Here is a 22,637-nt window from a genome sequence, read left to right as displayed (position 1 = left end):
TTTTTCGATTTTATGCGGAGTTTTTGAAAATGTTGTACAGGTTTCAGTTAAAATACACATACGAAAACATCGCATAACAATAAATAAAACGCGCTCTGCTACCACAAACCTCTCTCCGCGTTGGTGGCATCATTCGTCTTTGCCCCTTCGTTTTTCACGGGTGGAGGGTTCGGTCGCATCAAAGGACTCGTTTTATTAAATCCAACCCTTTTCGATACGGAGCGTTTCGGCGACGCGATGAGCGCTCGAATATCGGAGCCGTTCTTCGGAACAGAAGGGATAAAAAAGGTTTCCCCGTTATTGAAGTCGTTGTCGATGTTGCTCTCGTCGTAATCATCATCTTTTGCGTCAAAGAATGGTTGCTCTTTCGATATGGTTGAGGAAGGTACGACGCTTAGTGCATCTTCCAACACCCGAAGCTTTCGCGAGGAAGAGGATAACTCGCTTTGCAACCGTTCAATCTCTTTGGATTTTGCATGCAAGTCTGCTTCGACTTCTTTACGCTTTTCAAACTCCTCCTTGAAATTAGTCTCCGTGGCGTCAACCTTTGATTTCATAACGTTCATTATTTGAAGAAGCGCTTGATTTTGCTCGTTCAACGCCTTCGTCCTCGTGTCGAACAGTTTTTGCAACTTTTCGCGAACGCGTTCGGATTCGATGGAGATGGCGATCTCTTTCTCCTTTTCCATGCGCTTTGCGAGCGCCCGCGAGTTGTCAGTGTCACTAGTGGTGTTCACACCTTTATCCGTTGAAGGTGGCATACTGCTCAGCTGAATATTCTCCACCGTCAATTCGTTAATTTTCAAAGCCGCCGCTTCCAAATCGTTCTGCATCTCGTCGTAATCGTTAACGAGCTGTTGCATGCTCGCGCTGATTTGATTCGTCGTATTCTTCGCACTTTGTAAACTTTCCTCTAGCTGCTCGATTTCGCTCGTCTTAGCTTCGAGCTCGCGCATGGTTAGTTCTAAACTTTCCGTGGCGACGTCGCGTTCCTCTTCGCGAGTTTGTAAAAAGTTTTGTGCGACCGCGAGTTTCTCAGTCAAATCTTCCACGCGACGTTTCAACTCGCTAGATTCTTGGTAACACGTTTCCACCGCGTTCTTGGCGTCGTCAAAGCACGCCTGCATGGCTTTCTCGTTGGACGCTTTCACGTCCTCTTTCAACGTTTCTATTTTCTGTTTGTAGCTTTCTATCGTTTCCTTGATTAACGCGTTCAAACGCATATTTTCAGCTTTTAAACGCGTTTCGGCATCGAGCAATACACGTTTTGAAGATGAAAGCGTTTCAACGTCCTCTTGTAACTCCACGTTTCTTCGTAAGCTCATCTCGAGACGTTTTTTGAAGTCATCTTTCATCCCTTTCTCGCTTTCTATTTCATCCTTCAACGGCTCGCTTTGAACTCTGAACACCTCCAACTCCGCCTGGTACTTTAATCTCTGCAGCGTCTCCTTCTCTAAGGCGTCCGCGATATCTTTCCTCGCTCGCTCCGCCTCTCTACTCTTTCTCTCGTAACTTTCCTTTTCCGCTTTAGCCACGGCGCACTCTTTCAAGGCCTCGTCCATTTTGTCCTTTGCAAACTGCGCTTCCGCCACCGCGGCGACTTCCGTTTCCGAGGCTCTCGCGCCGAATCGGGCAACCGCCGCCGCGCCTCGTTCGTTCGCCTCGCGTTCAATCTCCGTCGCTCTGTGCTCAAACTCCATCCGCATCTTTTGAACTTTCGCTTCATATTTCTCCTTTTCTCTGCGCTCAATTGACTCTTGACTTTCCTCTTTTCGTTTTACATTTTTCTCTCTCTTTTCTAAACTCGCCTTCGCTTTACTCGCTTTGCGCAGCACTTCGTCCCGCCATTTCATCGCCCGACGTTCCATTTGCACCTTCTCTTCCTCGAACTTCTCGCTAATCCTCTTCTCGGCGGTTTTCATTCTTTTCTCGGACTCCTTTGCCGCCTTCGTCTCCTCTTTCGCTTTCGCTCGCATCTCGTCCGCCTCTTTCTTACACCTCTCGTACTCTCGCTTCGCGTACTCGTTCTGCTTGGCGATGACCGTCGCCCGGTCCCCTAAATCCACAAAATCGCGCTTCAATTCGTCCCGTTCGCGTTCCGTCTTCTCTAAAACCATTCTCAACTCCTCGTTTTCTTTCATCGTTTGTCCGCTCGAACTCGTCAACTCTTCACATCTCCTTCGTTCGTGCGCTACTGTTTGCCTTTCTCTTGCGCAGTCCGCCCTCGCCATTCGTACATCTTTCTTCATCACGCGCACTTGCGCCTCGAGTCGCTCGAGTTCAATTTCGAGCTTGGACACTTTCAATGATTCCGCCACGTTTGATGTTGTTGTTGTTGCCATCGTTCGCCAGCGTCGTTCTTCTTGCTCTGCTTGTTTCTCTCGATGATTCATCTGTTTCGCACGGGAATTGATTTCAACGGCATTTATTGACGCCGTCGTCGCTGCGTTTTCTCGTCCAGTCCTTTCGTTCGCGACTCCGTGCGCTTCGAGGAACGATACGGCTTCGGTTGTTGCGAGGCTTATTTTATCGAATCTGTCGCGCGGAGGAGGACGTTTTCGCGTCGTCGTCTCGCGCGTGTGCATTTTGAATGTTTTGTTGTGAGGGGTGTGCGAAGGGACTTTTTGAATTTTCAGAACAAAACCAACGAACCATCAAACCGAAAGACGCGCGACGACGTAAAAGGTATCGAGACATTCCGGAGCCGAGAACGACGACGAGCGCTTGCGTTTGCTATAGTACCGTGGATATGACTAAAACTCTACAAAAAGCTCTCGATAAATCTATCACATTTTCTCATCACGAAGCAGCCGCCGCGCGACTCTTTTCGAGCGCTCGAAACACCGTTTCCGGCGACATCGATTCGCCGACGTCGCACGCGATTTCTTTCGTCACCGCGACGCCGTCGTCTTCTTCGTCGTTCACTAACACGGATAACTGAGCCACTCGGCATTTCAACGTCTCGCTCAAAAATTCCAACACTTCTCGCTCCAACAACTCTTTCGCGTCCGCTTTTTTCGTCGCCGAGATGGAAACCTTCTCGGCGCTAATATCCATCACCGAGCACTTCTCTTGCCGGTCGATCACTCTTACCGAAATGATGAGTTTCTTCCCTCCTTTCCCTCTGCGTATGCACGGTGGCACCGGTAACAACTCCACCACCTCTCGAGTAGTATTCCCTTTCTCTTTACCGTTCGTCCCCGCTTTCCTCGCTTTCTCGAAACTCCTCAACGCGCCGTCCAACACGTACAATTTCACACTCTCGTCGTTGCACTCGTAACACACCGGCACGTCCCCGCAATAATAACGCGTTTGCTTCTCAATGCTCTTCCCGTTGTCTCTTCGAATCGCCGTCGTTTTATTGTCCCGCTCTCGTTTCGCTCGTAACCGGCAGACGTACTTCGTCCTGTCTAAAATAATCGACCCATCTTTCCTTCGTCTCGGGAGCGAGAAGAGATTGCAGTCCGTGATTAAAACGGGATTGGAGCAACACGTGCAGTAATACGTTTTCAGTGCGCTTTTATCGTCATCCGTTTTCGTGTCGTTGTCGTCTTTTTTGTGACGCTTCTTGATGAAATCTTCGGAGGAGTACGCGACGGTGGAGCGTTTGCCCATTAGTACTATTACTATTATAATTCTCTTTGACGACGACAAGGCAACAAAACAGCCGACGAATAAACGTGTTTTGAGAAAGAGAGAGATGAAATGAACCCCACGCTCTGCGTTCAAACGAAAGCGCCTCGTTGTTGTTGTCGTTGTCGTTTGATGTGTGGAGGAGTTTGTGTGGAGGAATTTTTGTTTTTCTTTTCCCTTCATTCTTTATTAATTAGGCAACAAAAAAGCTTAGAGTATACGAGAGGCGGTATAGGTCCGACGAGAGGGAAAGAGAATCCGGCAGAAGATAGTGTAGTAGCGAACGGGTTGAAGAAGAAAAGTAAGCTACGTGTTGTAGTAATTGCTGCTGCCCTTGTGTATTTTGTGTTTCATTGCTATACGCTTATCGTGTCTATCTAATGTGCTACGATGACCCCTACGGTACTATAAAACTTTTTCTAACCGAGCGCGACGACGAGCGTATCGAGCTTTCGATGGCTCGTCCACGATTCGCGTTCTCGAGCATTTCATCTCCAAAGCAGCTTTGAGCGTTAAGAGATGGACGGAATACGGATCGAGCGCTCTCATTCGGAACGATTTCGGCGGGACGAGCATTTCGTCTGTTTCGCTACCGTCATCTGTTTTGGTCGCGTCATCGCGTCGTTCGTTGCGTTCCAGCAACACTTTCTTCCTGTTCGTGCTGGAAATCGTGACGGAATTCTCAAACGCTTGCGCGAGTTCTGGTGCGTTTTCTACATCGCGGCGTTCCATTTCCCTCAAATCATTGTCGTCATCGTCCGGTGATAATTTGAAAGCCTCGGACAGAGTAAAAGTCAATTGAATGCCCCTCGTATAGGAACTCGTCGCCGAGACTTCGATGTAAATTATTTGCAAAGGATAAAACTCGCGCTCGCCTTTATTAATAGAAACGCCGCCGAGTCCGCACGGATCGAGCGTTTTGACGTCTGTTTCGTCACGAAGGAAGACATTGCCTCGTAAATGCCAACTCGGCAAAAACACTTTCAAAACTTCTCGTTCTTTGTCGTAACTTTCAACCATGGCGATTTTCGTCTTTGCATTGTCCAGCATCGAGAAGGCGAGGTAAACTTCTGAAACTTTCCTTTGCACGACTTTCGACATTCGCGTGCGCTCGTTGAGATGATCCGCGAGATCGTGCAAAATTGATTTTTTCAAAAGGTCGTCGCTACGCTTGGCCGCTCTGCAATCACCGATGGCACTCAATAACTGTCGGTGCGCGATAATATCCGCATATCGGCGAATCGGCGACGTAAAGTGCGTGTATAAATCGACGGCTAAACCGAAATGCGACGAAGACGTGGCCCCGTCGCACACGCAATATTCAGCCTCTTGCATCTTCTGCGCAGCGTTGCCGCGGAAGAACGCCTCGGCGGAGGCGCGAGAATCTGTGGATAAACGGATAGCCTTCGAAAGCGATTCGTTCAACGAAACGCCGCTGGAACTATCAAACGAGTTAAAATTTAAAAACTCGCGGCAATATTTCTTGATGTCGTCGAAGGCGTCCGCGGCTGGCATTCTGTGTCGGCGCACGAAGGACGCCTCGAGAAATTTCGTGTGAATGCGTTCCGCGCAGGCACAATTTGCTGAAATCATTAGTTCTGCAACCGTTTTCATTGTGTGAACATCACGCTTCTCCGCAACCGCGGTTCTTTTTGCCGTCGAAAGTTCCTCGCGGTCGCCAGCATCAGCATGCGTTTCAAACCTCAACTCGGCGCTCGCCAATTCTAGCGCGCCGTTCATTTCTCGCACTCGGCGTCTGCTATTCGCAAAAGTTGTCAACACATACAAAGCGTCGTAAAAATCACGAACGTTGTTTTTGCATCCCGCATCGCCTCCATCTAACAAAGCTTGCGCCGAATAATAATCGATAGCCTTTCGGTTTCGAATGATTGAACGACCAAACCAGGGTTTCCCTTCAATGCGCAAGTCCTCATTCACGAGCCAAACGCACGATACCGCTAATCTGTCCTGTCCTTCAAGTAACGAACACAGATTTGCAGACAGAATTTCCGGGAGCATGTCAATTCGCTCGTTGGGTAGGTACACGGTCGTGCCTCTCGCCCTACCTTCCGCATCTAACGCAGATTTCTCTCGGACGAAGAACGACACGTCAGCAATGTGCACACCAATCTCGTAACCACCACTTTCCAACTTCTTTACACTCAGCGCGTCGTCAACATCAACGCATCCAGGCGGGTCGACTGAAAAAATACACGTCGCGGGATCCTTTCTAAAATCTCTTCGAGTATCGAGTTCTTCGAGCGGTATCGTCCAATCCGACCGAGGTAATTCCGAGTTCGCTTTCACCCCGAATGGCTCTTTGCGAATCATACAACTCGTTAACACCGCATCAACTTCACCTTTGAAATTTCCAACGTCACCTATAACTTCCAAAAAATGCGCATCCGGGAACGTTTTCTGTCTCGACCAGGAGGAAAAGCGAACCGAGAACACTTTTCCTTTTAGCGTATCCGGAGCATTTTTGAACATCTTAAACCGAGGCAGTTTACTCGACTCTCTCGGAACGACGAGAACGCTGCTCCGTTGTGCCAACCGAGAGTCATCTGAGTCGTGTTCATCGAGCACGCACGTAAATTCCATTTGCTTTCGCGACACGACATAAACGACCTCGTTCGTGTTCACGTCAACCGCAACCGTATCGAGGTGTAGAGCTCGATTCATTTTGACTTTTGAGTCTATGCGAATAGAGTTATTGACAACTGCGGACGTCCGTTTGCTATCTACGCGCATTTGTCCAATTACTATGGTACCGTTTGCAATACCTTCTTCTACCTCTACTCGTGTAATGTACTCAGAAAAGGTACCGCCTCCTTCCATATCTTCCTCTTTTTCGTTTTCCTCTTCTTTCTCTTCGAGCGCCGCTTGTACCTTCGACATCAAAGCTTCGTTCTCGGGATGATATTTTTGAATGTACTCGATTACGTGCATTGTAGTCACGGCGTTATCTTTCACTGCGCTTTTCATAGGCTTTGTCGTGAGTACAATAACCTTCGATCGTCTCGTCGTCGCCGTCTGCACCTTCTCGGCGTAAAACGCCGCGGTCGCTTCAACCAATCCACATCCACTTCTCTTCGAAAGCTCTCTGATCTTTCGACTGTGCAAATCATCAAACAAAAAACTATCTTTCCGCGAATCTTCGTATACGCTTCTCATCGCTCGCATCAACCTCGGGTTTGAATTAAACTTCTCCCTCGTTCGCGTTTCAACGCTCTTACACAAGATACAATCTCTCGCTAAATCTTCCCAAAACTGCGCTCCCAACACTCCGATGACGCTCGCCGACGACGGCACGAGAAAAAAATCGCACCGCTCGTTCAGTGCCGTTGGTGCTCCATTTTGCCTCTCGTCGCAACTTACGCACCCGGGAAACCCGCACGAAATATCCTCTCGCAAATACACCTCGTTTGAAGTCGTTTGCAACACCATTCCCCTAATTCCTCCTTCTCTTTCTGCCACTAACTTGCGCCTTTTTTCACCGCCAAACACACGCGCTCTTCGTCGTCTGTTTCTTCGAGCATCATCGTTGCGGCCCATTTTAGGCGCGGTGCTGATGTTTCCTCATCAGAGAAGAGAGCTCTTCTTATATCTTTATTATGAGGTGAAAAGGAGTTTTGGGGGAAAATATCAAAACGGAAAGCGACAGTTGGAATGCACTCGTCATTGTTGACAAACCACGCGATATAGATAGAGCATGAAAGTGCGACTGAAAAGCAAAACGAAAACGAAGAATAGCGATGATGATGATAATAATAATAAGGCGATGATCGAGAAGCGAGTAAAAGAGACGCGAAAGGAAGTGCAAAAGAAACGCGAGAAGAAAATGGAACTTTTGGAACGGTTGAAACGAACGAAGGAAGAGAGAGTGGCGAGAGAGATGCGGATCGCGCGGTCGACGATCGCGACGACGACGGGGAGGGGCGAGAAGGAAAGCGAGGAGAGGACGACGACGACGACGCCAAAAGTGGGAGCGAAGAGGCGTTCGTATGCGCGAAAACAGAGGAGCAGTGAGAAGAGCGAGAAATCACCTAGCAACACCACCACCACGAGTGGTGGTGGTAAGAGTACCGCGCAAAAGCGAAAGCGAAGGCTGTCGAGCGAAGGAACTCTGAATCGATGGGAGGCGTATTACAAGCGAAGATATTTAGAATGATTTATATATGAAATTCAGTAGTCGCGTTATTTGCTTTATTCACAAAGGCATGATGTGGTTTGGAAATGGATCTCCCAAACGCTTCACATCGCGTAAGTAATAACGAAGAGTAGACGACGAGAGAGCTTCTTTGCGCTACGGCATAAGGCTACGTTCTATCTATTCGTCATGCTTGTTTCAAAGTTCATCGTGTGCAGGATCGTCCGGGTCGTAATCTTCGGGTGGTTCCATTCCTGGCGGGAAGAGCGCGTCCGGATCTTCCACGTTTTTCCTCGTTTCTCTCGCCCACTCGTCCGCCTCGTCGTCTTTCTTCTTGCGATCAGCTTCCTCGAAGTCTTCCTGCATGCGCTTCTCCTTCTTGCGAGATTTCTTGCCAAACAATTTCTTGCCGAACGATTTCGCCTCTTCTAACGAGTCCGTGATGACGATGTTGTCGAAAAACGAACCCGCTTTGACTTGCCACAAATCGAATCCGACGTGCTTTAAGTTGCGCATCAACGCTAACGGCTCGGACTTCGGCACGTAGTTTGGATTTTTAATCATCGGCGCTTCCCACGGTCCTCCGGAATACTTTGGATTTTCAATCATCGGTTGCGTCCACGGACCTTTGTATTCCGGGTTTGGAACCATCGGTGGTTCCCAGTCGCCATCGATGTCGTCGTCCCAATCGTCCGGTTTCGGATGTTCCGGGTCGGCAATGTTTTCAGGAATATCATCGTAGCCTTCCGGTTTCTCAGCGTCTTCGTCGACAATCATTCTGCGATCGTCCCAATCGTCTGGTTTCGTCGCCGATGGGTCAGGAATTTCTTTCGGTTCCAAAATATCAAACTCGTCCTCGATATTCTTTTTGATTTCTGATTTACCATCGATCAAAATCTCAAAATCATCGTTCGGATGAATCACCAAAGTGTACACGTGCGTCAACTCGTCCGTTTTCGCTTTCACCGTCGTCTTCATCTGGTATTGCTTCTCGTTCCCGTGTTCGTCGTGTTTGGCCAAGATAAAATGTACTTTCTTGATCCCTTTCCCGCAAATATCCGGTCCAAACATGATGTTATACGGCGTCGATCCTCCAAAATTTTCCATCTCGCTCGATTCCGGTAAAATTTTCACGTACGCGCCTCCGCAGTCGATGTTTTGTTCGTGCTTCACCGAGTACTGCACCACGAGGTCTTTCCCGTCGTTATCGAACACTTCGTCCGCGGACGAGTAATAAGCGAAAAAGCGTCCATTCGTTTGCGTTTTGAACCCTTTGTTCGCCTTCGAGTCCGTTTTTTTCCCTTCGTGTATCGCCCTCGTCACTACGAATTCGCCAGCCATATTTTCGTCTTCTTTGAAGGTGGATTTGTGCCATCTCGACGACGCATCTTCGTCTGTTGTGTTTAAACGATATCAAAACGAAAAGCATTAAAACCGTAAAGTCAGTATAAAAGAGGCAACAACACGACGTCTCCAAAAGAGATTGAAATCAGATCGAGCGCGCGAGTCGGCTCTGTTTCCCTCTCTTCTTCGTCTCAATCGAAACTTGTTTCGATTTTCTTCTTCCCGGGGAAACTTAAACAAAAAACGCACCATCAAAGGTCTCCGAAAAGTGAATCTTCGCGTCGGAAAGAAGCGCGAAAAGCAGCAAAAACAGCAGCAGTAGCAGACAAGTCGTCGTCGTCGTCGTCCGCGTTCTGTGCGTCATCGTCATCTTTTTCTTCTTAAGTGCGTTTGATTTTTGTGAAGAATTTCAATCGCTTTTTTCCATCGCGAAGAAAAACGTCAGACTTTTAGGGAAAAGAAAGAGAGAGAAACACATCTCGTTATTAAAAATGGAAGTCGCGGACATCGCCATCGCCCCACTGAAAGAGTTCATGAAAGACTCCGTGCGATTAGTGAAAAAGTGCACGAAACCAGACCGACGAGAGTTCACGCTCATCGCGAGCAAGACGGCTTTTGGTAAGTAATGTACTCGTTTACTACATTTTTATATACATTTTTCTTTCCGATCGGAGCGCATTTTCATTTCACTCTCTTTCGCTGACTGTTGTGTATTTTCTCTCTCTTATTCTCTCTCTTTCACAGGGTTTATCATGTTTGGGTTCGTCGGGTTCTTCGTGAAGCTCGTCTTGTGAGTGTTTACCTTCTCTCTCTCTTTTATTCTCGCTTCGCGTTCCCGGTGGGATTCATACAAGAAGGTGTTGTCCTTTTCGGTTGAATTGGACATTCGAGACTCCTTCCCCCAAAAGGAGTGAAAAAGGCTGATTTCTTCGCTTTCCGCTTTGCGGGAAGAAGTGGTGTATAGAGTACTGACAAATGTTCCTCTCGTTTCTTCTTCTTTAATAAATAGCATTCCGATTAACAATATCATCTTATCCTCTTAATGTTATGTGATGAGCGATTGAAATTATTATGCGTTGAACTGTTTAGCTTTAAAAATTCATACATGTGAAACTCGTCTAGGAACTCGTAAACTAATAATCCTCTGCGTTTTTACAATTTGGTTCTGTGCTTTCTATCTACTTTTATCTATCTAGTTTCTACGCGAGAGCGCTTGCGCTCGTGCTCAGTGATGGACTCGTCCGCTGTTGATGCTTGCGGTGGCGGCTGAACGACGTCGGATGATGGTTTCTCTTCCTCGACCTTTTGTACTTTCGACGCCTCTTTGGAATACACGCGACAATCGACGCCGCAGATATCAAAGGTGCCTTTGAGCTTCTCGAAGAACGGCCTAGCACCGGGAGGAGATGCTAGTAGTACCTCTTCAACGACGCCAGTCAACGCAGACGTTGCTTTGACCTCGAATTGTGGCACCGTTTGCGATGAAGCTTCGTTGTTGGACAATCGAGCTTTAAACGCGTGCGATAGCACGTACACCGGTAAAGGTAACTTCGTCTCAAACTGTAGAACTGAGCTTGTCCTTTTTGCCGCCTTAACATTGGAAGGAGCAGATGTTATCGTGCCATCGGCTGCAAACATTTCGCTCGCGCTATCTGTTGCCATGATAGTGGTCGTATTTTCACCATCCTTGATTGTCACTAAGCCCATGGCGGTAACCGCTTCCGCGGCGATGTTATCAGTCTCGTTGATGTGCTCTTTTTTCGTATCATTTGCTAAGTCGCCCTCATCGATGAGTTGATTCTGATCGTATGAAGTCGTTGATTCAACTTTCGAAACCTTTGTGCCTTTGCTTCTACCTTTGGTCTCTTCATCACCGTACTCCCGTGGTCTTCGCGTCGCCATACCCGTCGTATTACTACTGTCTATATTCATCTGTTGCATGCGCTGTTGCGGAGGCGGTAACCCTTTCGGGAGAGGCGGTGGTGTTGGAAATCGGCGATGAATTGCATCCGAAACGCCAACTGTAGGATGAAACACTAATGTGCCTTTGACTTCACCAACCGTTGCTTCGCCAATGACGACGACATTTCCTCCTTCTCCCGGCGCGTTGTTATTACTCCTTTGCAAAAACCCTCTCCGGTGCTGCGAGGATATCTCTCCTTGTTCGTTGTTTCCGTTTTCGGAAAACACGCCAGAGGAGAGCGCCCCACTGAACGTGTTCAACGAATTCTTCGAGTTTGTGTTGTTGTTTTGATGGAGATATTGACTGCTATTCTTGGTGTACTTTTTCTTCTCAGCGGTCATAATTTTCACCTTCATATCACCGAGCACGTTTTGTAACTTGAAGTGAACAAACTTTGCAAACTTTTCGGCCGCAGATTTCGTCGTGAACTTAACGAACGCGACGCCTTTATTACCTTTACCAACGCGAGCGTATTCCAGTGCGGCGATGTTCTTCCCATCTTTTCTTTCATTTTGTACTTCTTCGCTTTGTTCTTCTTCCTCGTCGTCTTGGTTTCCTCCCGAGGCCATACCTGGAACCGTCACTTTCACCAAATCTTCCGGTTCTAACTTGAACTCTTCGTTTTCCAACACTCTCATCACGGCTTTATTCAACACATCATCCGTGCAGTCCTTCGGCGTGACTATAAACAACCGCGAACCTTCCGGTAACTCGTTCATTTGATTATTATTGGTAAACTGCATCGACGATGTCGTCGTCGTCGTGGTTGTCGTCGTCAACGTCGTCGTCGTCACGGTCGTTGCCGATGGTTGTTGCTGCTGTTCCCGTTTTCTCGTCTCTTCTGAAAACACCACCGTAAAATGTCTCTTCGGCATGCCGTCGTTCAAATCAACCAGCGACGACGAGGACGACGCCAAATCCTGTTGCTTTTCGCGTTCATCACCATCGCCAGTAGCAAGAGCAGTATTCTTCGACTGCTTCTCTTCTGGAAACGCCAACACCGCTTTCTGCGCATCCGATTCGTTCATGAACGTCACCCACGCGATACCTTTCTGCGCGTCGCTTTTCACCTTCGTCACCGGTCCAAACGCGTTCGAGAAATACCGTTCCAATTTTCCAGATTCCGCGCCGCGACCGCACACCACGAACACGCGAGTAGAAGTATTCGGCATCGTTCGTTACCTTTCGTAGATGTTATCTCTCTTCAGAATTCGCGTCGTGTTGATCGTTTGTGTGACACATGCTGCAGATGACGAGAGAGAGAAAGAGAGAAAACAGTGTAAGTTGAGGATGAAAAACCCGTAATAAAGTCCTTTCTTTACTCAACATCATCAAGAATTGGAGAAAGAAAAGAAAAAATGTCGCGTTCATCGCGTCTTTCACCATCGCACTTTAAAAGCGACGCGTACGAATACACGTCGCCCAAACAAAGGTGAAAGGGAGACCCGACAAAAACGCCTTTACGGTATCAGACCGTCGTAAAACTCGACCTCATCTCGACGGGAAATAATGCAAACACTGCATAATTCCGGACGAGAAAAATCGAATCCCCTCATCAATCGATGAGAGTGCGAACCGGTCGAAGGTGTAGTTTACTGTGCCGCAGAACGTAACGCGAGGACGAGTGGGAAGGTTATTCGTCGTCCTCGCTGACTTGGTTCACGGATTTTGATGCGTGAGTAAAAAATCGACTTGAGAAAAGAGAAGAGTGAGAGAGAATCGGAGAGAAAAGCAAACCCACCTTTCCACTGCTTTCTTTCTTTCCAAGAGAGAAGAGACAAGAGTCTTTTGAGAAATTTTTTTTGTGACGAATGAAAAAATTTCAGAAAAATCGAACGAAAAAAAAAAGAATGAAACAGATGACAAAATCGTCATAAAGAGCAACCCAACTATGTCCAGCGGCGGAACAACGTGGGCGTCGCTCGGGAGACGAGACGAGAGGAAGAAAGACGACTTCGTTAAACGTGCGGTTGTTGGTGAAGAAATAAAGACGAAAGAAAAGAAGAGAGACCTGAAGAATGTTGTTGAAGAAGGGCATCCAAATCATCATCGTCGTTTGGAAGATGTTGTTGAGAAAAAATTGAAGAGTGCACACAATCAGAATAAGCAAACGAACATTTCGTTCGCGCGGATCGATCGGAAAGAACACTTCGAAACGATTAAAAAGGCGACGAGAGTTGAGACGATTGAATTATCGGAGTGCGATTTAGTGGAGGAGGAGGAGGACGACGACGGCGACGATGAGGTGAAGATTGTGAGTGAAAATAGAGGGGAAATTGCCTCGTCGTCGTCTCAAGACGACGCTTTTTTGCAGTTGCCGAAAGCGCTGAGACAGAGACCGGCGTTTATCGACGCGTTGTCGACGAGAGATGCGACGCGGGAAGATGTTCTGAGGGAGGTGGAGGAGTATGAAAATAAAGCGAAAAAGTTGAGCGAGGAATGTAGCAGAGCTGCATATAAACTCTGCGTTCGTATCCGCGGGCGGGAATACCAGGCGAGCGAAGTGAAGACAAAGTTGCCGAAGGACGGCGCGAAAGTTTACATTGAGAGAGATATGGAGAACGTGTTTGACGCGACTGGGGCTATGCAAATTTTAGACGACGAGAAACGGGTGTTAGGATACGTGCCGAGGAGAGTTGCAGGAGAATTCGCCGGTCTCGTAGATTTGGGAGTCGTGGAGGTTTCGGGGACGCTGAGATACGCGAGAGAGGAAGGAACGGATGAAAACGAATCGTCGGCGTGGGTGGAAATCGAGATCAAAGTGTTGACGAATATAACGAACGTTTTCGGTATTCAAATAGATACGCCGAGTATATTAAACGGACGATTTGAAAGCGCAACTCGAGCAAACGCGGAAGAGTTCGAGAGCGAGTCCTGGGCTTGGCTGCGAACGAAAGACAAAATCGTAGAGGCGATAGCGGGATTGACGAACGCCGAATTTTTGCTTTCTGAAAAAGAAAAGGAAATCCGGCAAAAGTTTATCGATGTTGTGGTGGAGGAAAGCGGTGGCAATGATGCGGCTTTGCTAGCAACGAGGCTTTTAGCGAGGGGACACGCTTGGATTTCGGATTATGAGAAAAAAGAATACGTGGCTAAAACGAACGATGCGATGAGGAAACTTGTACAGCACTCTTTTGCTTACGATTTATCGAGTAATGAGAGTCATGGAACAGACAAAGGGCTCGCGTATGTTTTCGACCGCGATTTTTGTCTCAATAATCTCACGGTAGAAGAGATGAAGCACATGATGTCGTCGTTTCAAAATGAAGGAAGTCTCCTAAATGAACATTTGAGGAATTGGCGACAGGAATATAAAACGAAGGATAGATTAATGATCCCACTGCGTGCGCTCTATTCTATCGATGAGAACAAAGAAGTCTGGATGCAAAAATGGAAGGAATCAAAGGAGTCGACGCATCCGAATTGGATCGTACTTTCGCCGACGTTTATGACGCTCGTACGAATCGCGATATGCGTGGCGTACCGCAAAAGACTTAGCGTCTCCTGCATTTACGACGCCATATCGGGTGTGCGACGGTATCCAATGGTTTCTTCAAACAGGAATAGCTCCGAGGTACTCGAGTCACCATGGAAATCGAGAGTAGATATGCTCGCATATTTTGAGGCCATGGAAGTTTTGAGGGATTTGGAACGTTTCAACGAGGCAAACGTGTACGGATTTACATTGAGTGTCGAAAATGCACCGAAACTCATAGAAAGAGGAAAATGCGTCGAAACGAGCATGCTCGAAGCGTGGCGAAAAGGATCTGGGATGAGTTACGATGCAGATTTGCTCGATCCAAAGAAAGATATGGAACGGTTCAGTCATCACGCCGTCGAGTGCAGAATTTGCTACATCTTGGTCATTGCGCTGGAAAAGTTGGCAATGGCGAGTATAAAGTTGGTGAATAACGTACCAAACGAGATTCAAGGGCGCGCACATCGTAGATGCGCTGTAGGATATCTTACACGCGCTATAAATCTACTCCGTGCTTTGTTAGCGCAACCGTTTGATGCGCGCCGTCGAGGTAAATGGTACGATAGATTATACGTCGACCTCGGACATTTAAAGGAATATCAGAAACAATTTGACGTGTGCAAAGCGGCTTTAGAGGATAGCTGGGTTGTCTGGGACGATCTCGCCAATATGCGCGATAAAATTTGCAGCATAGCATCGTCGAAAAACAAAGGAGTTAAGGTGCCTTCACGTTATCAATTGCCAGCAAAGTTCTCGATGGCGGAAGATAAACTTCACGGCGTGCCGTTGCCGCAAGAGTTCGTCGACAGGAAGAAAAGAGAGCAAGGTAACGCAGAATGGAAAGGGACACGTAAATTTTACGATATACGAGATTTGAGCGCAGTAGATACAAATGGCAAACCTACAGATGCGATAGATTTGACGGAAGAACTAGTTGTTCCAGCGGAGATCTGGTCCGTGGAAGCGTATTCGTTGGTCTTCTATGAGCAAAAATTTGGCTGGAAAGGCATCCATACTGAACTTTCGCTTTGGTACACGTTACTACCTTTACTAAATCTCGACGTCTTCTTTCACAACGAGTTCAACGATATAGGATTCAATCCTTGGCCGTTAGAGTTTCAGTCTTTACCGCTCGATTATTCGGAACCGGAATGGATCTTACGACGCGAACGCGTAACGCAAGTCACGTTGGAGAAAATTAGGAAAGGCCACGGCACGCGTTTATTAGTTGAAAATTGGGCGAAATGGTACGGCACTGAAAGCCATACCGTGCGTTGGACGACCGTGAAGGAGGGGTATACCGGTACTGTGGCAGTTACAGAGCAAAAAAGACGATTGATGAGTCTCACGGAACTCTGTGAAGTCGTGCGATGTTTCGACAACGAGCAGTTGTACAAAATTTGTGCGAGGTGGATTCTAGACCCAGTCGGTACGATAGCTCAAGGAGGGATGCCAGATTTGTTCTTATGGAATCCGGAAAAATCGGAAGCGATGTGTGTTGAGGTCAAGTCCACGGGGGATCAGATCCAAAATAATCAAAAAGCTTGCATTAATATGTTGAAAGAAGCAAACTTTTCGGTGAAGTGCTTAAAAGTTAACGATTTCGTTTGCGAGTACGATTGGGATTCGGGAAAGAAGAAAAAGAAGTGAGAGGAAGAGAGACGATGGGAATGATAATGCAGAAATGTAAAAGCAATAATACTGATTTATAGTAGTAGTAAAAAGAAATACTGTACACGTGTCTGATGTTAAACTAAATTTGATATACTTTTCGCAGAGCAAAAGTTTGTTCACGCCGCGATTCGGTCGGGTGTCGTTTGCGCGCCAATTCTAGCCTCCAACTCCGGTCTAAAATGTCTAATCAAACCTTGCACCGGCCACGCCGCCGCATCACCCAACGCACAAATCGTATGTCCTTCGATTTGTTTCGTCAATTCTTGCAACATGTCAATCTCTTCCAACTTTGCGTCTCCTTTCTTCATGCGTTCCATGACGTTATACAACCATCCGGTACCTTCTCTGCACGGCGTGCACTGACCGCACGATTCGTGCTTGTAAAAGTACGATAATCTCGCAATCGCGTCCACAACATCCGTACTCTTATCCATGACAATAACCGCTGCGGTTCCTAATCCACTTTGCGCCGCTTTCAAGGAATCGAAATCCATCAACACCTCCTCGCAGACTTTCTTCGGAATCAACGGCACGGACGAGCCGCCCGGAATAATCGCCAACAAGTTATCCCATCCACCTCTCACGCCTCCGCAGTGTTTCTCTATTAACTCTTGCAACGGGATACTCATCTCTTCTTCGACCGTGCACGGGTTGTTCACGTGGCCACTGATGCAAAAAAGTTTCGTTCCCGTGTTGTTCTTCCTCCCAAAACCGGCGAACCAATCGCTTCCTCTTCTCAAAATTGTCGGCGCGACCGCGACAGTTTCTACGTTTGTCACCGTCGTTGGGCACCCGTACAACCCGATGTTCGCCGGAAAAGGAGGCTTTAACCTCGGTTTCCCTTGCTTCCCTTCCAAACTTTCAATCAACGCCGTCTCTTCGCCGCAAATATACGCGCCGGCGCCGTAGTGAATGTTCACGTCAAAATCAATCCCGGTCCCGCACGCGTTCTTCCCCAAATACCCAGCCGCGTACGCTTCATCTCTTGCACGTTCTAACGCCAATCTCTCGTTCACGTACTCTCCTCGGATATAAATGTAACACGCTCTCGCTCGCATCCCGACCCCGGCCAACAAACACCCCTCCAACAACTTGTGCGGGTCGTGTCGCATAATCTCTCGATCTTTACACGTTCCAGGTTCACTCTCGTCCGCGTTCACCACTAAATAATTCGGTCTCCCATCCGCGCTCACTTTCGGCATGAACGACCACTTCAACCCGGACGGGAACCCGGCGCCGCCGCGGCCGCGCAACCCAGAGGCTTTGATTTCGTTGATGATCCAATCCGCCCCCATCAACACGAGTTCTTTCGTGTTATACCAATCCCCGCGCTTCATCGCGCCTTTAATGAACGGATCGTGCTTGCCGTATAAGTTCGTAAAAATACGATCTTGATCGGTCAGACCTCCGTGAGTGCGCGGGAGATGCGGTGAGTCGGTGTTTCGCGTCGAAGACGTGGTCGAGATGGATTTTGCTCGAAATGTCGTCGTCGTCATCGACGGATCCGGTTGGTTTTGGTGTCGCTTCGTCGTCGTTACGGTGGTGTCGTTCGAAGACCAATTGGTCAACTGACACAACAGAGACGAAGATCGGACGTAAGTGGAGGAGGAGGAGGAGGAGACTCTTCGAAAAAGCGCGACGGAGGAGGAGGACATCTTCGGGTCGAGCTTAGTAGTTTTTGTGAGGTTTTCGACCCTAAGGAGGAGTTCAAAAATGCAAAAATGCTTGAAAAAGAGTGAAAAATACGTGCGGTGCGGAAGGAAAGTCGTTTACGAACAAGAGAGAGTAAAAAGGCTTTACGCGCACGTACGAATGATACATCGATCGAGCTCTTTTAAGTAAAGTGGTTCTATCTAATCATAATAAAGCATTGTTTCTATTAAAAGTACAGTTGTCGTTTTTTCTCGCTCGGGTGGTCAACGTCTTTTTTCGCCACTCTTGAACTTTAACGTTTCGTAAATGATCATCCTCCACAGCTTTAAGACGAAGCTCTCGGCTTCTTCGTCGAGAAAGACGGAGAGTTCTTCGAGCAAAACGGACGCGTCGACGCGTTCGCGAAGTTTTTCGAGGACAAAATCGACGACGGCATCTTCTTCTTCTCCGAGAAGTTCGACGGTTTTTTTGGTGACCCATTTTCGGCACAGCGATTCGGCGCCGGAGGTTTTGAACGCGGACCAATCGATGTCATAGTTGAAGACGTCGGCTTTTTTGGTTGGGATTTTGTCGATGAGTGACGCTTCGAGCGCGGCTTTGCGTTTCTTTTCTTCTTCGAGGAGACGTTTTTGGTCTTGGTCGTCGGAGTCTTTGTGATCGACGGTGAGACCGGCGGCGACGATGCGTTTTTCAGCTTCGGTGTATTCAATTGGTACGAATTGTCGACGTCTTTTTTTGTTGAGTTTGGTTGTTTCATCGTCATCGTCGTCGTCGTCGTCGTCGTCGTCGTCGTTTCCGTCCGCCTCCGCACCTGCCCCGTCTTCGCTGGATTTTGTTTTCTTTCGCTTGGAGAATCCCGCGATGGTGGTTTCCTTCACCGTTTTCTCCTTCTTCGCCTTTTCTAAATTGAGCTTCTTCTTTCTCTCTTCTTCCAATCGTTTCTCCTCGTCTCGTTTTGCCTCTTCGATCTCGTCTTTTTCGTTCTGTCTATCTTTCTCTTCGGCTTCTAATTCGCGTTCTCGGAATCGCTTTCGGCGATCCAAATCTCTCTCGTCTCTTTCCCAAACGTTCAACTGTCGATCGTCGTCGTCGCGTTTGCGTCGAGACGCTCGCGTGCGGTCTAAGTTACTCTTTTCTTCTCGTTGTCGTCGCATTCTCTTGTTCCTTTCGTTTAAAATAAACCTCTCTTCGTCCAACCACTCTCGCTCTCTCCTTCCGAATTCTCTCTGTTCGTTTCTTCGTTTTTCATCCTCTCTTCGTTTCTCTTCGCGTTGGCGTTTGGTCAGAGGTTTCGCCGGGATATTATTATCCCCTTGGTTCGGATATTGTCCACCACTCGCTCGACCGACTTCTCCGTCTTCGTGTTGCATCGCTCCGGCTGTTTTGGGGCCGGTGGTTTCCGTTTTCGTCCCTCCGGCGCTCGTGCTCTTATTCGTAGAAATTTGGTTCGTGAGCATAGACGCCGTTCGCAGTTTCTCTTGCGAAGACTTCGTCGTCGTCGTCGTCGTCGTCGTCGCTCTTTTCGCGCCACTTTGAATATCCTCCTCGTCCTTATCTTCTAACTCTTTTTCCTCCGAGAATTCACCCGCGTCGACGTCTTCGTCCTCCGCCGGATCCATCATCTCGCCTTTCATGATCTTCTCAATCTTCCTCTTCCTCTCGTAATCCTCCTCCCCATCCTTCTCGCCTAATCCTTTCTCTCGCCTTTCCTCGTTAAACTTCTCCGCCGCTATCTTCGTCGCTTGATTCACGTTCAATAACAACGTCTCCGTCCTCGCTTTCAACTGCTCGTCCACGTTCTCGTACAATTGCATCCCGTCCAAAACTCGCATCGCCGCTAAAACACCCTCTAACGTTTCAAACGTCGCGAACCCGAACGGTTTATACTTATAATCGGGTGGTTCGATATCTCGCGTCCGTTTCCATTCCGAGAGGTTCCCGCACGTTTTCAGTATCGACGTAATCTGTTGGTTCGTGATTTCCGATGGGATTTTCCCCACGTACACCGTCGTTTCTTTTCCCGTCGTCGTTTCTTTCCCTCTCGTCGATTCCATTCTTCTTTCTTCGCGCACAAACGCACGCGCAGAGAGAGGAAAGCGCGCGGAGCACGCAGACTCTGGCACGCACCGCCACAAAGGTACTCTCTCGTGATAAAAGTTTGCGTACAATCTTCACTTAAAATGAAGATTTCGACCGCCTTTTCCACGCCTGCGTTTCCTTCGTGCACCTCTTCCTCTCGAAGACGAAGAAGAAGAACAACAAGAAGAACAACAACGACGACGAAGAGCGTTTCATTCGATGACGACGACGACGACGATGCGCGTTATAATCTAGACGAACTCTTCGACGACGATCGACCGTCGAACAGGAAAACCTTGTTTGATGTGAGCAAGAAAGCGCGAAAGAACGTAAAGAAAGATGCGCGCGAGACGATGATGATGATGTCTGCGTCGTCGTCGACGAGGAGGAGTGCAGAGGTGGAAGTACCATCGGTGATGAAATCAAAAGCGGCGATTTTAGCGGAAGAGATGTACGAAGATTCAGAGGAGGAACGAATGAACGAGAGCAAAGAAGAAGACGAATATTTCGAAGAAGAAGAAGAAGAATCTGATTTGATGCGGAAAGTGGTCAAAGGGGTGGATGGCATTCTGGACGGCGTGGAGAAGGAAACGCGACAGAACTTTCTCGTGAAAGGAACGTGGGAGACGTTCAAGAGAGGCGAACGAATCGCGAACAATCCGAGCGTTCAAAAAGGGGCGAAGATTGTTCAGAAAGTGAGCGTGGAGACGGTGAAAGTGGCGACGCCGATTGTCGCCAAAGCCGCGGCGACCGGGATCAAGGAAGGCGGGAAACTCGCGTTTAAAGTCGCGCTCGGGGCGAAGAACATGGGGGACGAGCGGAGGCAGAAGAAACAGGCGAAGAAAATCGTGGAGAAGAATTCGAACGGGATCACGCCGACGTGGAAGAAAAATGAAGGCGTGTTCAAAAGCGGCAAAGTGCCGTTTTCCTCGTCGTTCGGGAGGAGAAACGAAAAGGAAGAAGAAGAGGAAGAAGAAGAGGAAGAGAACGAGAACAACGTGTTTAAAAGCTTGTTCGGCGGCGGGAAGAAAAAGGAGCAACCTCCTCCTCCGCCTAAGAAGAAAAGAACAGACATTTTCGGACGCGAGAGAGAGTAAATACACGGATAGATAGATTTAGACGAAGACAGACCGGGGGTGAAAACTATTATACGCTACGTAGCACGCAAAACGCTCACCATCAAAACTAGTTTCTACACTCAAACTTCTTCGCTTCTTTTTCCCACTCCTCGGTGGAACACGAACTAAATCCCCATCGACTTTTCCACGTGGATTCCATCAGGTCCATCTTTTGGAAGCACCCGTACTTGCCGTACGATAACAGTAAAACAACTCTCCCCCACGTGCTCGATAAATGGCCTAAAAAGTAATCCGCGTCTGCGGCTAAATACAAATTCACGAGCGCGTTGTGAATCTCATTCTCCGGATCTAATTTGCCTTCTTTCAACAATCGATTGATGTCATCGTTGTGTCTCGGCTGAATCGTGGTGTAATAAAAGTGAAACTCTTTCCCAAAGTTCTTGATGGCGTCGTCGATGACTTCCCCATCTTCCGTCATCAACAGAACCTTCTTACACTTCGGATCGAGTTTTCGCAAGCGCGCTAAAAACTGTTCGATTTGCAAGTTGGACCCTTGGTGGCCTCTCTGCGCGCGATCGCCGTGTCGCACGTGAATCGCCGCCACCGGTTCTCTTCTCTCCTCGGTTTCCCACCCCATCCGTTTCTTCTCCAATCGCAACACTCGATCTAATTTCTCGTTCGGGTGTAAAATGTAATACAAAAACTGCGACACGACCCAACATCCGCCTCTCCCGCTCGGCATCTCGAACCCGTTTAACGCCTTTTTCAAATCTTTCATCCACCCAATTCCAGCGTTGTGCTCCTTCTGAAACCCATCCAAACTCCCTCGCGTCCAAATCAACTCCTCGTCTTTCTCCTCTTCCTTCACCAGCGCCCCTTCGCCTCGGTACACCCCTTCCGGCGTCTCGTACTCCGTCCGCGCGCTCGTGATTTTCTGAAAGTAACAATCGTTCCCGCGACTCGCGCACTTACTATACGTCCACCGTCCAACTTTCGCGTACGCGAACGGTCGTCCAAAATGTACCGACGCGAAGAACGCCGAACACACTCGCAACACTCGGCTCCCAAACCCTGCGGTTGGATCGTCGTCCGCGTAGACCAGCGGTTTCGCATTCGTCGCTCGCATATCGTCAAACTTCGTCTTAAACTGGTGGTGACACAGAGCACTTTGGAACAGATTTTTCTCTCTCTCGTACTTTTCGAAATCCGTTCCGCTCAGGCGCGTTTTGTGTGGGTCTAAAAAGCTTAATCCGTCGTAGTGGAACCCTCGGTCTTCGCACACGTCCCCACGCGACATGGAGTTGTGCTCGTACGGGTCCTCACCCGGGTCTCGGATGAGGAATCTTTGCAAGTACGACAAAGTCTCCGTCCCTCGCTGGAGGAAAAAGACGAAGAGAAAGAGGAGGAAGAGAACGAAGAGAACGAGCAATCGACGTCTCCGCTTCATACGTTTGTTGTGCTGTTTCTTCAACGTCGTCATCTTTGCGTGCTTCTTTGTCTTCTTCTTTTTCGCTGCTTCTTTCTGCGCGCGAAAAGGCAGCAGAGAAGTGAAGTGAGTTCGCTTCGATTTCCCCACAACGCAGA

At 48.3% G+C, this 22,637-nt stretch overlaps 11 protein-coding genes across 11 annotated transcripts; 3 read left to right on the top strand and 8 right to left on the bottom strand.

Moving 5' to 3' along the window:
- Positions 1-98: 98 nt before the first annotated feature.
- Positions 99-2,585, bottom strand: Bathy02g02750 (unnamed protein product; the record flags this gene model as incomplete). The annotated part of the gene is made up of 1 exon (XM_007514608.1): positions 99-2,585. One exon carries the CDS (start codon positions 2,583-2,585, stop codon positions 99-101), a length of 2,487 nt encoding a protein of 828 aa, XP_007514670.1.
- Positions 2,586-2,799: 214 nt separating this feature from the next.
- Bathy02g02740 (predicted protein) lies at positions 2,800-3,816 on the bottom strand (the record flags this gene model as incomplete). The annotated part of the gene is made up of 1 exon (XM_007514682.1): positions 2,800-3,816. One exon carries the CDS (start codon positions 3,814-3,816, stop codon positions 2,800-2,802), a length of 1,017 nt encoding a protein of 338 aa, XP_007514744.1.
- Positions 3,817-4,038: 222 nt separating this feature from the next.
- Positions 4,039-7,188, bottom strand: Bathy02g02730 (exosome complex exonuclease RRP44; the record flags this gene model as incomplete). Its single annotated transcript, XM_007514902.1, has 1 exon — positions 4,039-7,188. One exon carries the CDS (start codon positions 7,186-7,188, stop codon positions 4,039-4,041), a length of 3,150 nt encoding a protein of 1,049 aa, XP_007514964.1.
- A 793-nt stretch (positions 7,189-7,981) lies between these two features.
- Bathy02g02720 (calreticulin) lies at positions 7,982-9,497 on the bottom strand (the record flags this gene model as incomplete). Its single annotated transcript, XM_007514916.1, has 2 exons — positions 7,982-9,177; positions 9,377-9,497. 2 exons carry the CDS (start codon positions 9,495-9,497, stop codon positions 7,982-7,984), a joined length of 1,317 nt encoding a protein of 438 aa, XP_007514978.1.
- A 121-nt stretch (positions 9,498-9,618) lies between these two features.
- On the top strand, positions 9,619-9,921 carry Bathy02g02710 (predicted protein; the record flags this gene model as incomplete). The annotated part of the gene is made up of 2 exons (XM_007514971.1): positions 9,619-9,745; positions 9,872-9,921. The coding sequence occupies 2 exons, from the start codon at positions 9,619-9,621 to the stop codon at positions 9,919-9,921; spliced, it is 177 nt and encodes a 58-aa protein (XP_007515033.1).
- A 394-nt stretch (positions 9,922-10,315) lies between these two features.
- On the bottom strand, positions 10,316-12,262 carry Bathy02g02700 (unknown protein; the record flags this gene model as incomplete). Its single annotated transcript, XM_007514773.1, has 1 exon — positions 10,316-12,262. One exon carries the CDS (start codon positions 12,260-12,262, stop codon positions 10,316-10,318), a length of 1,947 nt encoding a protein of 648 aa, XP_007514835.1.
- Positions 12,263-12,981: 719 nt separating this feature from the next.
- On the top strand, positions 12,982-16,218 carry Bathy02g02690 (conserved hypothetical protein; the record flags this gene model as incomplete). Its single annotated transcript, XM_007514548.1, has 1 exon — positions 12,982-16,218. The coding sequence occupies one exon, from the start codon at positions 12,982-12,984 to the stop codon at positions 16,216-16,218; it is 3,237 nt and encodes a 1,078-aa protein (XP_007514610.1).
- Positions 16,219-16,358: 140 nt separating this feature from the next.
- Bathy02g02680 (NADH-ubiquinone oxidoreductase 51 kDa subunit) lies at positions 16,359-17,897 on the bottom strand (the record flags this gene model as incomplete). Its single annotated transcript, XM_007514568.1, has 1 exon — positions 16,359-17,897. The coding sequence occupies one exon, from the start codon at positions 17,895-17,897 to the stop codon at positions 16,359-16,361; it is 1,539 nt and encodes a 512-aa protein (XP_007514630.1).
- Positions 17,898-18,158: 261 nt separating this feature from the next.
- On the bottom strand, positions 18,159-19,949 carry Bathy02g02670 (unnamed protein product; the record flags this gene model as incomplete). Its single annotated transcript, XM_007514671.1, has 1 exon — positions 18,159-19,949. One exon carries the CDS (start codon positions 19,947-19,949, stop codon positions 18,159-18,161), a length of 1,791 nt encoding a protein of 596 aa, XP_007514733.1.
- A 126-nt stretch (positions 19,950-20,075) lies between these two features.
- Bathy02g02660 (predicted protein) lies at positions 20,076-21,071 on the top strand (the record flags this gene model as incomplete). The annotated part of the gene is made up of 1 exon (XM_007514605.1): positions 20,076-21,071. The coding sequence occupies one exon, from the start codon at positions 20,076-20,078 to the stop codon at positions 21,069-21,071; it is 996 nt and encodes a 331-aa protein (XP_007514667.1).
- An 88-nt stretch (positions 21,072-21,159) lies between these two features.
- Bathy02g02650 (hypothetical protein CHLREDRAFT_142942) lies at positions 21,160-22,533 on the bottom strand (the record flags this gene model as incomplete). Its single annotated transcript, XM_007514552.1, has 1 exon — positions 21,160-22,533. The coding sequence occupies one exon, from the start codon at positions 22,531-22,533 to the stop codon at positions 21,160-21,162; it is 1,374 nt and encodes a 457-aa protein (XP_007514614.1).
- Positions 22,534-22,637: the final 104 nt, after the last annotated feature.

Source organism: Bathycoccus prasinos (assembly GCF_002220235.1).
Source record: "Bathycoccus prasinos genomic : Chromosome_2".
Classification (NCBI taxonomy): Eukaryota; Viridiplantae; Chlorophyta; class Mamiellophyceae; order Mamiellales; family Bathycoccaceae; genus Bathycoccus; species Bathycoccus prasinos.
Note: the sequence above shows the minus strand (reverse complement) of the source record. Positions and strands in the feature narration are given on the sequence as shown.